This window comes from Cynocephalus volans, chromosome 1 (genome assembly GCF_027409185.1).
Source record: "Cynocephalus volans isolate mCynVol1 chromosome 1, mCynVol1.pri, whole genome shotgun sequence".
Taxonomy (NCBI): domain Eukaryota; kingdom Metazoa; phylum Chordata; class Mammalia; order Dermoptera; family Cynocephalidae; genus Cynocephalus; species Cynocephalus volans.
The window spans coordinates 268,235,572-268,249,205 of NC_084460.1; the positions used below are offsets into that span (position 1 = coordinate 268,235,572).

A 13,634-nucleotide genomic window follows, 5' to 3' on the forward strand; every position below is an offset into this window, starting at 1 on the left:
TTTGCCTCCTTTTTACTTCCAGTTTAATTTGCTCTTCTTTTTCTAGCTTCTTAGAGTGGAACCTTTGATTTTTAATTAGACCTTCTGTTTTTTGATCTTCTTTTCTAATATGAAACATTTTAAGCTATACATTTTTCACAAAGCATTGCTTTAGCTATGTCACACAGATTTCTATATGTTCATCTTAATTTTCATTTGATTTAAAATAATTTCTAATTTTTTTTGTTATTCCTTTTTTAACACAATGGTTATTGAGAAAGGTGGTGTTGAGGGGCGACTAGGGAGAATTTGGTCACAAAATTTCAATTAGTTCAAGAGATTTATCATACAATGTGGTGACTAAATGTATTATATACTTGAAGATTGCTAAAAAAATAGTAATTTTTATGTTTTCACCACCAGAAAATATGTATGTGAGGTAATGCATATGCTGATTAGCTTGATTTAGCTATTCGACAATGTATACATATTCAAAAATCATTTTGTACACCATAAATATATACAATTTGTATTTGCCAATTAAAAAATAATTAATTTAAATTTAAAAAAGGAAATGTGTTGTTTAATCTCCAAATGTTTGGGGAGTTTTCAAATCCTTTTTTCTTTACAGTGAATAAATTTATATTGAGAATTAGTCTGCTGGACTCAGTTTAGATGATCCCCAATTTTGTTGACAACATCCAAAGCCTCATATCAAGAGCCAGTCAAACATATTGCCTTCTTCTTTCTATCAGACCTGATCAGAGTGTTAACTTTGGCCACGTCAGTGTCATAGAGCTTCTTCACAGCCTATTTGATCTGATGCTTATTGGCCTTGACGTCCGCAGTGAACACAAATGTGTTATCTTCTGTCTTTTTTATAGCCTACTCAGTTGTTAGGGGGATTGTCATGATGGCATAGTGGTCAAGCTTGTTTCTTCTGCAAATGCTCTTCTGAGGATATTTAGATTGCTTTTGGAGCCACAGTGTCTTGGGCCACCAGAAGATGGGTGGCATGTGGGTTGTCTTTTCTTTGTAGCCATGGACACCTTTTAGCACTGCTTTCTTGGCCTTCAGAGCCTTTGCTTTGGCTTTGGCGTCAGTGGCTTCCTTTGCTTTTGGTGCTATCTTCATGAAAAGAGTCTCCAGATATTTTTTTTCTGTGACTTTCTAATATAATTCCATTACAGTGAGAGTATACTCTTCATGACTTTAGTCAATTTAAATTTACTGAGTTGTGTCTGCATGGACTATTTTTGATAACGAAGTGTTCCTCTTTAGCCATGGTAATATTCTTTGCCTACTTTATTGGATAATAATATAACCACCCCAGCAATTTTATCATTAGAGTTTACTTGGTACATCTTTTTACATCCTTTATATGTGTTACCTTTCTTGTGTGTCCACTGTGGCTGAATGGAACTCTGTCTTCTTCCAGCTCTGTGTGAAATCAAAGAATTATTCAGCTTAGAGCTTCTTAGCAGTTTTTTGCTTGTCTTGTGGAATTTCACACTGTCATGTGAGAATTGATACTAAGACACAAAGTGAGCCCTATGCATATTTCTGAAGTCCTTTCTTTGTATAGCTTCTTTTACTCCAGTACTCTGCTTCACAAATTCCAGTTGGCTAGGCCTCACCAAACTTTGATCTCTGGCTCCTCAACTCAGCAAATAGCGTGTTCTTTTAAGATTAACCCCTTTCTGTGCAGTAGTCCAGAAAGTATCTCCAAATTGGAATCTGAGGTGACCTTTGAGCCCACTTTGTTTTCCTTCTTTTGTATTTCACAGTTCTGTGACCCAGTTTTTAGAACCTATTTTGTCCAGTTGTTGTAGTTGTTTGTAGCAAGAAGCCATGTATAGTGCCAGTTATTCCAACATAGCTGGAGTGACTTAATTTTTTAATTATAAATTCTTTCAATACATTTTACCTCAAATTCTTTGGGTAAAGAATGGTTTGTTATGTATAATACTGAAAATAATTCTATCATTACCATTACCCATTCTTTTGGGTAATGTTTGTTATGTATAATACTGAAAATAATTCTGTCATTATAGTCTTGTTTAAGTCTCTAATAATGTATGCAAGAGGATATTCATTACAGAATTATCAGCATCAAAAGAAAGGTACAAGTGTAGCGGTTATCAGTAGAGAACTGATTAAATAAAGATATGTCATTGTAGTGGTGTATGGTTTCTATTCATAAAATGAATAAGTCAGATGTATCTGTTAAGATGTAAAAATATCCAGGATATATTGTAAAAAAAAAAAAAATATGCATGATGCAGTAGTATATGTATAGCTTTTTCTTTTTTTTAAGCTGGTGGTAATGTGCTAGAATGAAGAATAGGTTAGTCAGAGCGAGACTTATTTTTCCTTTTAGCTCTTTTATTCTGTTTTAATTTTTCTTTGTCATGTGTGTGTATCACCTTTTAAAAACAATAAAATAGTTTATGATGTTAAAAGAAAGATTACTATTGGTATTAAAATTATAGAATATTGGCCCTGGAGTGGCCCATGAAATCTTTTTGTCTAACTCTTTTATTTTATAACTGACTAACTATAATCAATTATAGTAATAAGAGGCATTAGTAGTAGTAAAGAGACCTCTAATTTTGTCAGGTTTGGATTAATTTCTAGCTCTGTCACTTAGGAGCCATCTTCAGGCGAGATATTAACTTCTGACCTTCTATTTGCTCATTTATAAATGGGGGCAAAATACCATCTTTATATGGAGTATTACGAAAATTAAATGAGATAACATAAAGTACTTAAAATGGTACCTGAGAGATGGTTCCTCCTTTCTTTTCCTATGACAAAGTGCATATCACCCTTGCCTTTTAACACATTGTAGCCTTTTTACAAATAGTTCATGTTTCAGTGTCTGACATTCCTTAGAGATAAGTCATATTGTGAAAGAGAAATCTTATTGATTTGTTTATTTGTGTATTATATTCACAGAATGTTTTCAGGAAAGCGAACATCTCAAGGAAAGTCTTAAGTGTTGCTTATTGCATCTCTTTGGAGCCATTGTAGCTGGTGGGCAGGTGAGGAAAGTGTTGAAAGTTAATATATAAAATAATAGTTAATAGTCCAAAAAGCTTTCTATGGATTATTTAATATATTCTTTGTCTTTTTATAATTTCATGAACCATACAAATATTGCTGAGTGTATATCTTATTTAAAACTAATCTACTTAGTTCTTTCATTTATTGTCTTCCAAAAAATCTAAGTAGCACTTGCAGTAAAATTATTGGATAAGTAACCAGATTTAACTTAGATACTGTAAGTTCTAATTTGTGTTGACTTTCAGCTGCTAGTTCTTACTTTAGCTTGTTGAGGAAGTCAGCCCTATTAGTCCACTTGATGAACTCAAACTCTAGCAGTTTGGTTTCCAGAGATATATGAATTTAGTCACTCTTGTCTACTTAGAATTACCTAATGCATATATACAAGTTTATATGCATTTTGTCAACAAACCCAACTAGTTTCTTATTATTTAAAAGAACAAATTTCTAGTAATTTTTTTTTAAGTTGACCATCTTAAAGGCTGTCTGTGGCAAACTTTGAATATAAATACTAGTTGACAACAGGATTACAGTTCAGAAACAACATCCTACATGTTTTCTTAAACCACACAGCTTGGATTAGAAGTTCCTAACACTTTTTGTACCACATATCCTTTTGGCAGTCTGATAAAGCCCTTTATCAGAATCGGAATGTTTTTAAATGCCTGAAATAAAATATATAAGGTCACAGAGGAAACCAATTATACTGAAATGCAGTTACTAAAATATTAATGAAACAAATTTGTGACATAGTAATATGTGCTTCTGTAGAACACATGAAATAAAAAGATACAGCAGCAAGTCTAGTAACTAATGTAATTTCAAAGAGATGAACATATGTTCATCTTTCAAAAAAGAGATGTTTTGAGATACTGCAACAAACTAATATTTGAAAATGCATAGATGTATGACAAATTCACCAGAATTACTTATGCTACTATGCTTTATTGCTTACATTTAAATTTGAAGGAAATACTAAATTTCAGTTAGAGGTTAGTAAAAATAAAGATATTTTTCCATCCAAATTTATAGATCTCTTGAATTCCTTCCTTTTCCCTTTTTCTCTGCCCCTCTTTCTTTCTCTCTCTTAGGTTGAAAGTTCTTATCTTCCTTTTTTTTTTAGCTATTAGCTTTTTCTTTCACATGAAACATTCTTTTACTAACATTAATGTACTATGTTCTTTATATTGTTATACCAAATCATGTGTTTAAATTACAATTTTATTTAAAAACTTAGGAACACTTACATTTTTTATGTTTGTGTAATGTTTGTTTTGTGTTATATTTTAAAAACCTCAATAAAATTTTATTTAAAGATATAAAATTAAGCCAGTAATAAACTAGGCATATTACTTTTTTTGGGCATTAGGAAGAAATTCTTTTCTACATTCAGGGAGACATCATGGAGGTTAATATTTAGACATTTGAGTTCAAGTGCTTCTCATGAGGTTCTTTTTATCTTATAGCAGTAGGGAATCTTTAATCTTATAGGAGTAGGCAATTGTCATTTATTTGATAATTTTATCATTTCCTATTCTGTTTGGAGATTTGAGAGAGTGTAATTTTCATTTTTCACGTGAGCATCATAAACAAATGATTTTAAATATTTAGGTAATCTCTTTTATTTAATGTGCCCAATTTAAATATATTTTGGATATTAATCTTGTAAATACCACCCTGAGATTAAGAGTTTCCTGTCTGTTGGTGCTGCTGTAATTTCTCTTTCCTCCTTATCTTGTTCTGTTTTTGTTTTCTCTCTGTATTACCATTTTTTCATCAAATGGCCCTTGTGGGTCATTTTTTTGTTTGTTTTAGCTATTTTTCCCCCCTCATACCTAGCACCCTGTTAGCTTCCAGAACAGTACTGAACATTTCTTCTCTTTTGTTTTATTTATCCTATCCCCTTTTTGGTACCTAGCTGGAATCCCTACTTAGGTTTACTGGTAGGCTATGTGGGCTTCTCCTCTGCACTCTGTGGAAGATAAGAGTCACCTTGTAATAAGAGGGATGGTAACTGGAATCTAATTTTAATTTGCTTTAACCAGTATAAATTTGCTTAATCATATTTCTGTATTAGCTGATATCCTTCTTTTGGGTCAGTATCTCCCCATTTCCATCATTTCTATACTACTGCAGATAAGAGTTAATAAGTACATATGAATGAAAATGGAAGTGGCGTCGTTATTGACTATTGGAGAAGCTGATTGGATCCCATTCTCTTTTTGAACACACAGAGACTTGTTAATGCCCAGGGATAATTTAGCCCGAGAGATTTCCATAATGAAAACTGACATGAAAATCAAGTAGATACTAGAATAGGCCCAATTTACTATTTTATGTACTGAAGATACTCAAGATCCTTATGATCAGGGCATAGCTATAGTTAGATTTATATCAAAGAAGAAGATTAATTGTTGAATATAGCATTACCAAGGGTATTTAGATGAATTAAATATCTAAAGGCATAAAAGTGATGTTGTCATAAAAAACAGAAAAATTGAAGTCTAGTGACTGGACCTCCTTTTCCAAAGCATTGTGCCTGGGCTTCCTGTTGGCATAGACCTGTGAATAAAAAATACAGTTGTTTTGTTTTGTGTTATGTTAAGAGCAAGGGCTTTGGAGCCAGACTGACCTAGGTTTGAGTCCCATGTCCATCTCTAACTAGTTGTACAACCTTGGGTAAACTATTTGCACGTGTTTTAGTTTCTTTATTCAGAATAATAACAGTTATAGGATAATTGTGAAGACTAAATGACACATAACATATGTAAAGCATTTAATAAAGTACCAGCACTTATAAAAACTAAGTAAACTACAGTTGTATCAGATTTATGATTTGGTGTAAGTAGCAGTTTAAGTTAGTTTACTTTTCCCTCTCTTTAGGAAAAAAAAAAAGTAATAAACTATCCAGAGTTAATTTGGTTGGTTCTAGGATCTTCAGGGACTCAGGTTCTTTTGAATGTGTAACTATCCTTACTATTCTGTCTCATGCAGCAAGATAGCTTCTGGAGTTCTGGCCATCATGTTTGCATTTTGGGCACAAAGATGGGGGGGATTATGAAGTAGGAGGAGACAAACAGTATGTACCACCTGTCTTTTAAAGAAATACTTGAAAAGCTGACACTTACTGTCTTTTTATCTCATTTGTTGAACTTGGTCATATGACTTCAAAGAAAGCAAATATGTCCAGATAAAAAATTTAATAAAACTTGCTTCCTCAGCCTCCTTAGCAGGAGGGAAGATTACGAAATGTGATTTTTATCCTGGGTGGTTATGTGACCAGGAAAACATTAGGGGCTCTATTAATAAGGAAGGTTGGGGAGACTGAATATTGGATGGGCCTTTAGCAGTTTCTTTCATAGTAGTACTTGTTATTATTGATATTCTTTATTATATTAATAATGATTGATAATAACAAGTCCTAATGGCCAACATACTGTTACTTTCAGATGATTTGGCATAACATGTTCTGTTTCATTATATTTCAGTTTAATAATTTAGGGCAAAGTATGTTGGATTTTTTTTCACATTTCCCAGGTCACCTAATAGCTACCAATAACTTAGTATGTGGAGTTTCAGAAATATGTTTGTAGAATCAGAGCCAAGGCAGTCATCTTATATATCTAAATCAGTTGAGATGGATTTGCTGTAACAGAAAATCTGAGAGAGGCTTAACCAAATCAAGATTGTCATTGTTATTGTTATTACTTTATTCTTGCATTAGAAATCCAGATGAAGGCAGTTCTGAGTTGGTACAGGAGCATAACGATGACACCAAGGACTAAGGTCCTTTGATTTCTGCTCTCTGTAGCCTGCCACTTTAATTACGGGGCTTTTCACATGAAAGAAAGGTAGCTCCTAGCACTATGCCTGCATTCCGGGCAGGAAGGTGAAAGAGCCGAAGTCCTAACCTTGTGATTTGTAAAGTGATACCCTCTCCATAGTCTACTGCCTTATATGCTTGACCAGAACTATGTCGCATGACTACCCCTATCTGCAAGAGAGGTTAGAAAGTGAGTTTTCTGATAGTACAGTAGAAGAAGGGAAGACTTAATGTGCAAAACACTTAGCAGTGTCTGTCAAAGTGTCTGCTAAAAAAATTTTTTATGTTGATTTATTAAAATAAAAAGTTTTCTATAGATTTATTAAATTCTCTTTGCTGTTGTAAACATTCAGAACTTCTGTTAGGTTTGAGTTTCATTTTTATTGTGTCTAATGTTTCAGAGGAATGCTTTGCAAGCAATTTCTCCAGCCACCATGGAAGTTCTTATGCAAGTTTTGGCAGATTGTGATTCTGGGGAGGACGGTGATCCTGAAGAAGTGGGTAGGAAGGTAGAATTAACTCTGAAGTGCCTTACAGAAGTGGTACATATCCTTCTCAGTAGCAGCTCTGACAAACGTCAAGTGGAAACCAGTACTATTCTGGAGAACTATTTTAAATTGCTAAATTCTGATCATTCAGCTGTACCTAATCAAAGGAAGTCCAGACAGTGGGAAAGCCGGTTTATATCTCTACAGATCAAAATGCTGAGTAAGTATTACATAAAGATAGTTTACTCTGAATCTTTTTTTTACTTTGATAATTCCCACTTTCTTTTGAAATACAAGGCCATTGTACAGAAAGTATTGATTGTTTAATTCATAGATTGTGTGATTGTTTAGATTTTGACTTCCAAATAATTAATATAGATTTGTTTGTTTACATATCTTTGCTTTAACAGTGACTAAGTTGAGTCTCTGTATTCTTTTTTTGAAAGTGTAATTCATTAAAAGCATCAGTGTTAAAAAGAAAATCAACTATGGCTTTGAAATTCTAGGAAAAATAAATTTTCAGAAAGTAACCGTGTGTTATAGTCACTATTGTTATGTCTCTATAAGATTTTTGCAGAGGTCACTTCAACATCTCTCCTTCCTCTAGAGGGCCTCTGTTTTTTTTTGTTTTTGCTTTTCCTCAGAGCCTCTCCTTATTATAGAAATAAAATATTTTCAGTACAGCTAAACTAGGAAATTCAGATAAATAAGAAGAAAATAAAAGTTCTTTATATCCTACTACCCACACATAACCCAGCATTAATGGTTTGGTGTATAGCTTTTAGAGACAAAAATGTTTTTATGTGTTTATGTGTGTGCGCGCGAGACTTCAACTTAAAAATATTGGACATCGAAATCTCTTGAAAAATGATTCATTACAATATTTGTTTCTATAGGAAATTAAGATTCATCTTATATAGTTTTAATTATTTTATGTGTTATAACATGTCATGTTTTTAAATTATTATAAATAGTAAGTTTATAAGTAAGTTTGAGTCTATATTGAATGGACTTCTTTTTTGTTAGGAAATACGGTATTACCCATGCCAGATGTCCTTTGATTTCTGGATGGGGATATCCTATCAGTAGGAAACAAGAACAAAACATCTTCACAAATGGATTAATTACCTAAGTCTCACTTTCATAATGGCCATATGTTAATTTTATAATATATAAATGGGATTGTTACCAAATATAACCAGTTGTTGCTTATTAATAGCAAGTTGGGCACAATATTTGGTTGGACTTGAGCCTTATAATGGAAGAACAACTAAATAATCTGTGGGAAATACATATAAAAATTTAAATATTTCAAATAATAACATGTAAAAATGTTCACTTTCCTAACAAGCAATAATTGCGGATTTTGTTTTCTACTCCTCACCCGTATTATGTCCCAATTAATTTGCATTTTTTTGTCAATTGAAAAGCCTAAATTAAAAATATGATTAAATGCTTGTATTATCTTAAATTTTCCATTTTACATGGATGATTTTGGTTTTATTTTCCTAGATACCATCACAGCCATGTTAGATTGCACAGATAGGCCTGTTCTTCAGGCCATTTTTCTTAACAGTAATTGCTTTGAACATTTGATACGACTGCTACAGAACTGCAAGGTATTTTTCTATTATGATTATTGTCTTTGATTTTAAGAAGCTATTGTTTTGTTTATGTTTTGATTCAAAATTGAGCATATTACTAAATTTTTATAGTTAATTTGTGTTTGCATTTAATTATGTAACTAAGTTTTATCTTGAATTGAAACTAGTATTATATATTTCTAACTGTCTAAAAACCTTAAAGGTAGTCAAACTGGAAACTAATTTTTTTGTGTGATGAGCATTTTAGTTCATTAAGTGTTTTATTTTCAGTTCCATCTAGAAATATCTTGGAGGCCCTTTAAAGTCATTAATTGCTTTTGATCTTTTCTAGCTATGTGTGTAAGAGCATACTTAAACAATCAAGATTTTGCCTTTAATTCTTTGCAAAACAATTCAGTTTCTCATGGAAACTCAGTCTTCTATCACAGTCTATAAACCCAATTGCAAGTTATCTATCCTATAAATGTATGCCATTGACTGTAGAGTGTATTAGATAAAATATGTGGATTGCTCGGTGCAAACCTATTATTCCAGCTCAAATTGTATGTCATTGGCTGAATGATGATTTTGTATAAGAAATGGCTTTATTTTTATTAACTAAATAGATTAATTTAACAAATATTTATTGTGTTTAACAAATATTATTTATATTTATTGTGTTTCACAAATATTCATTGTGATTAAAGGATTACTTTGGCTATTGTATAGAAGAAGAGAGACCAGTTAGGAAACTAATGGAAAATTTAGGCCAGAATTGGTAGTGGCTTTGACTATGTCTGTTATCTTGCTAGCAGTTTCTGATAAATATAAGTTTTATATTGATTCCATATAATTTTATCAGTGTACTTCTTGCTTATTTAAAGTATATAAATGGGTTAAGAAGTTATGTAAATATATTTCTGAGTTTAAACTCCTTTAGAAAATTGTTTCTGGCTCATAGAGATTCCATTGATTTGTCTAGGGTTCTAGGTGTTCTCTCTTCCCAAAATACACTTTTTTAAAAAAATTTTTTTATTTTTATTGAATCAAAACTCATTATACATATTTTGGGGGTTCAACTTTGAGATTTGTTGATCAAATCAACACTACTAGCGTATATATTGTTATAAATCGTAATTATTCTTTATGCCCCTTGTCCAATCTCTCCCCATTCCCCTCTCCCTCTGCCCTCCCTGCTCTGATAATCCTAGATTTCTTCTCTCCTTCTGAAAGACTAATGGTTACTCGGTTGATTTGTTGCCTAGATGATCTGTCCCATGCTGAGAGGTGTGATCAGGTCCCCCAGTATTATCATAGAGCAGATGCTTCTTCTGTCACTCCGGAATGGGCTTTGTAGAGAGAGACATCCTGTCAGGGTGGGGGGGGAGTCGGTGCCCACGCTAGCGCCCCGACAGTTAGCTAAACCGCACTCGGCTCAAGGGAATGAGGCTGAAGATTACTCCCTGCCTCCTCCTCCCTGTGCGAGAGGGAGCAGGGCGGGAGAGCCCAAGAGATAGGTAAGTGCAGCCACCGGCCCCAACCGGCTTGCAAAGGAACACTCAGACGCGGTGGGGGTTCTGTCAAGTAGTTCCCTTTATTCAACTCAAAGCCTACATATTTATTCATAAATGGGCTAAATGGGTGGGGGATTCTGGCGGGGGTCTCCACCTAACAAGCCAATCACCCTATAGGTCATGCGTGCATGCACGGCTCCTGCCTATGCTTATAGTAAAGATCATGAAGTGTCCACGAGCCTGGAAGGCTCTCTGCACCAATGATGCTAAGCCCCATAAATGGGGTGAGGTTTTACCCGACACCATAGTCACTCCCCCTTTACATCCTCCAGGCGCCATCCTGAACATGTGTGAAAAACAAAGAAGGGAACAAGCAGTCGTCATTAGGTGTAGCAACCATCTGTGCCAGGAAGGTAGCTGCCACCCAACAACATCCTTTTCTGTTCTTTATCTCTGCTGGTGACTCTCCTTGTGTCAATGCACTCCAGTGGCTGGCAGACCATCTGCAAGGTGGTTGTGGTGTCTAGCCGCTTTTGCGGCAGCTGTAGTTATTGTGGTGGCTGTGCTGGGCCACCCACACGGAGGTGATTTTTTTGGCATGCTCCTTGGTGCTGGTGGTGTGCCTGGTTGTGGAGAGTGTCTGGTCCCTGGCTCCATACCTCAGGTCCCTGGGTGGGCCCAAAGGTGCTGGCACAGTGTGCCTGGTTGGGGGGGGTCTGGTCCCCTCCTCCATGCCTCAGGTCCCTGGGCGGGCCCTGAGGCGTTGGTGCAGTGTGCATGGTTGTGGGTGGGGGGGTCCTGTCCATCCATGCCTCAGGTCCCTGGGTGGGCTCTGAGGTGCTGGCGGTGTGCCTGGTTGTGGATGGGAGTGCTGTCTCCAGCTCCATGCCTCATGTCCCCTGGTGGCCCCAAGGTACTGGTGGTGTGCCTGGGTCAGAACTAATTTTTTCTCCTTTGCTTACTTCTCACATGGGGTAACTTCCTGTGGGAACCAGTACTTGAGCTGTGTGGTTGAGCTAAATTGCTGCTTTTCTGCTGTTTTCCTAGGGAAGGCTTTTTGTACAGCTCCAGGTTTAATGGTCAACCTTATAGGTACTTCTGGCTCTCCAGAGACTCGGTGCACCTGTGTTGCGTAGAAACTCTGATCTGGGCCTGAGTCTTTTCATCAAACTGCGCATCATGCAATTCTGCATTCCCGACCAGTCTTCTCTGATTGGTCCTGCACTGAATGGGGGGCAGATCGGCTGTCCTTGCTGTGTCCCAGTGTTCTCCCGGTGGGTCTGTCTCCCCCACTGCTTGTACTAGAACACTTTCCATGGGATGGGTCCTGCACTGGTCCATTGCTTTGACTCACTGGCCTCTGAATGGCTCCTCTTTTTCAGCTGTTTTGGCTCTTGCCCCTGCGTGGGTCCATGGGAACCCTATTATTGGTCTCGCTGTCCTGGGGGCCACCAACATCCTCTTCTCCCCTGCCACCTCCAAGTCACTCCATCTGAAGGGCATAGCTGTGGCTTCTGCAGGCTCCTGCTTCATGCGCTCAGCAACTCCAGCATTAAAGTTGCCATGGCCTGGAACACTTCAAGCAGTTTTTTCTTTTTCTCATTGTGGTTTCTCCCGCCTTCATGAATTCCATAGGTTTCTCCTCCTCTTCTCCTGAGCTCCAGTGGCCCCAGCTTGGCTGATGTTACATTTTTATAGTTGTAGATCGGTTGATTTGGGGGAGAGAGTGACGCTAGGGACCGTCTGTTCTGCCATCTTGACTGGAACTCCCCCAAATACACTTTTAATAACATTTTTACAAGAAACCTGTATAGTGTAGCATCACTAAGAAAATAATTACTTTTTTTCTAAGAAGATTTCCTCTGCCTTATCCTTCCCTCACTTTTTACTCAATTTTTTGTGCCATTGGGTTAGCTATATGTGCTGTTTTAAAATTAGCACTTGTTTCATCATTCTTACTGTAATTCTGAAAGAGCTTTTATCTTAAGTTCCATCAATAATGGTAGACCTCTGGGTTATTCTGAAAGTTGTTCCTCAGATGAACTTTTTTTTTTTTCCAAGTCAGAATTTCAACTTTACTAAAATACAAATATTCTAAGGTCAAGGATTTGGATCCCCCTACCAGCCAGCCAGCCAGCCAAAAAAGTAAATTAATTAGTTAAATAAAATAGAAATATTGCTTACCTTTTACTTGGTTTACTTTAAAACCAGATTGGAAATGCTTTATACAAATACTTAGTTAATAAAAAAGGAAAGGGTTTGGTGAGGATAATTTTTTTAAGTTTTGCATTTTATAATGGCTTTTGACATATTGTCTAGCTGAAAATTTTTATTTTATTTTATTTTTTGAGATGAGATATCTAATAATATTTTCTTTTTTGTTTTCATTTCTATTTCTATTTATTTTTGTGGGGTACAGTGTGTTGTTTCAATACATGCATATATTACACAGTGCATCACTTAGGGTAGGTAGAATAGTTTTGTACCCGTTAGTCCACCCCTTCTCCTCCCTGCCATATCCCTCCCCTCCCTGTTTCTGGTAACCATTATTCTACTCTACTTCTAGGAGAACCAGTTTTTCTTCAGTTTTCACATCTGAATGAGACCATGTGGCATTTGTCTTTAGGTGCCTGACTGTTTTAACTTAACATGATGGTTTCCAGTTCCATACGTGTTACTGCAAATGATAGGATATCATTTCTTTTTATAGCTGAATAGTATTCCATTGCATATATATACCACAGTTTTTTTTAATCCATATGTTGATGGGCGTTTAGGGCACAAAAGCATCTCGGCTATTGGGAATAGCATTGCAGTGAACATGGGAGTGCAGGTGTCTTTGATAAATTGATTTCATTTCCTTTGAGTATATACTTAGTAGTGGGATAGCTGGATCATAATGTAGATATGTTTTTAGTTATCTGAGTAACCTCCATACTGTTTTCCTCAATGGCTATACCAATTTACACTCCCACCAACAATGTAGGAAGGTTCCCTTTTCTCCTCATCCTCTCCAACATTTGTTATTTTCTGTCTTGTTGATAATAGCTATTCTAACTGGGGTAAGATGATATTTCATTGTGGTTTTAATTTGCATTTCCCTGATAATCAGTGCTTTTGAGCATTTTTTCATGTACTTGTTGGCCATTTGTATGTCTTTTATTTTGAGAAATGTCTGTTC

At 35.5% G+C, this 13,634-nt stretch overlaps 1 protein-coding gene across 8 annotated transcripts in view; it reads left to right on the forward strand.

Annotated features, from left to right (window-relative positions):
• NBEAL1 (neurobeachin like 1) overlaps positions 1 to 13,634 on the forward strand; it is a 204,626-nt gene that overhangs the window by 59,643 nt on the left and 131,349 nt on the right. For all 8 annotated transcript variants that reach the window (XM_063093907.1, XM_063093951.1, XM_063093959.1 and 5 more), the window contains 3 exons: positions 2,938 to 3,023; positions 7,270 to 7,576; positions 8,869 to 8,975. In XM_063093907.1, coding sequence (XP_062949977.1) covers positions 2,938 to 3,023; positions 7,270 to 7,576; positions 8,869 to 8,975 — 500 coding nt within the window. The remainder of the gene's footprint in view (positions 1 to 2,937; positions 3,024 to 7,269; positions 7,577 to 8,868; positions 8,976 to 13,634) is intronic.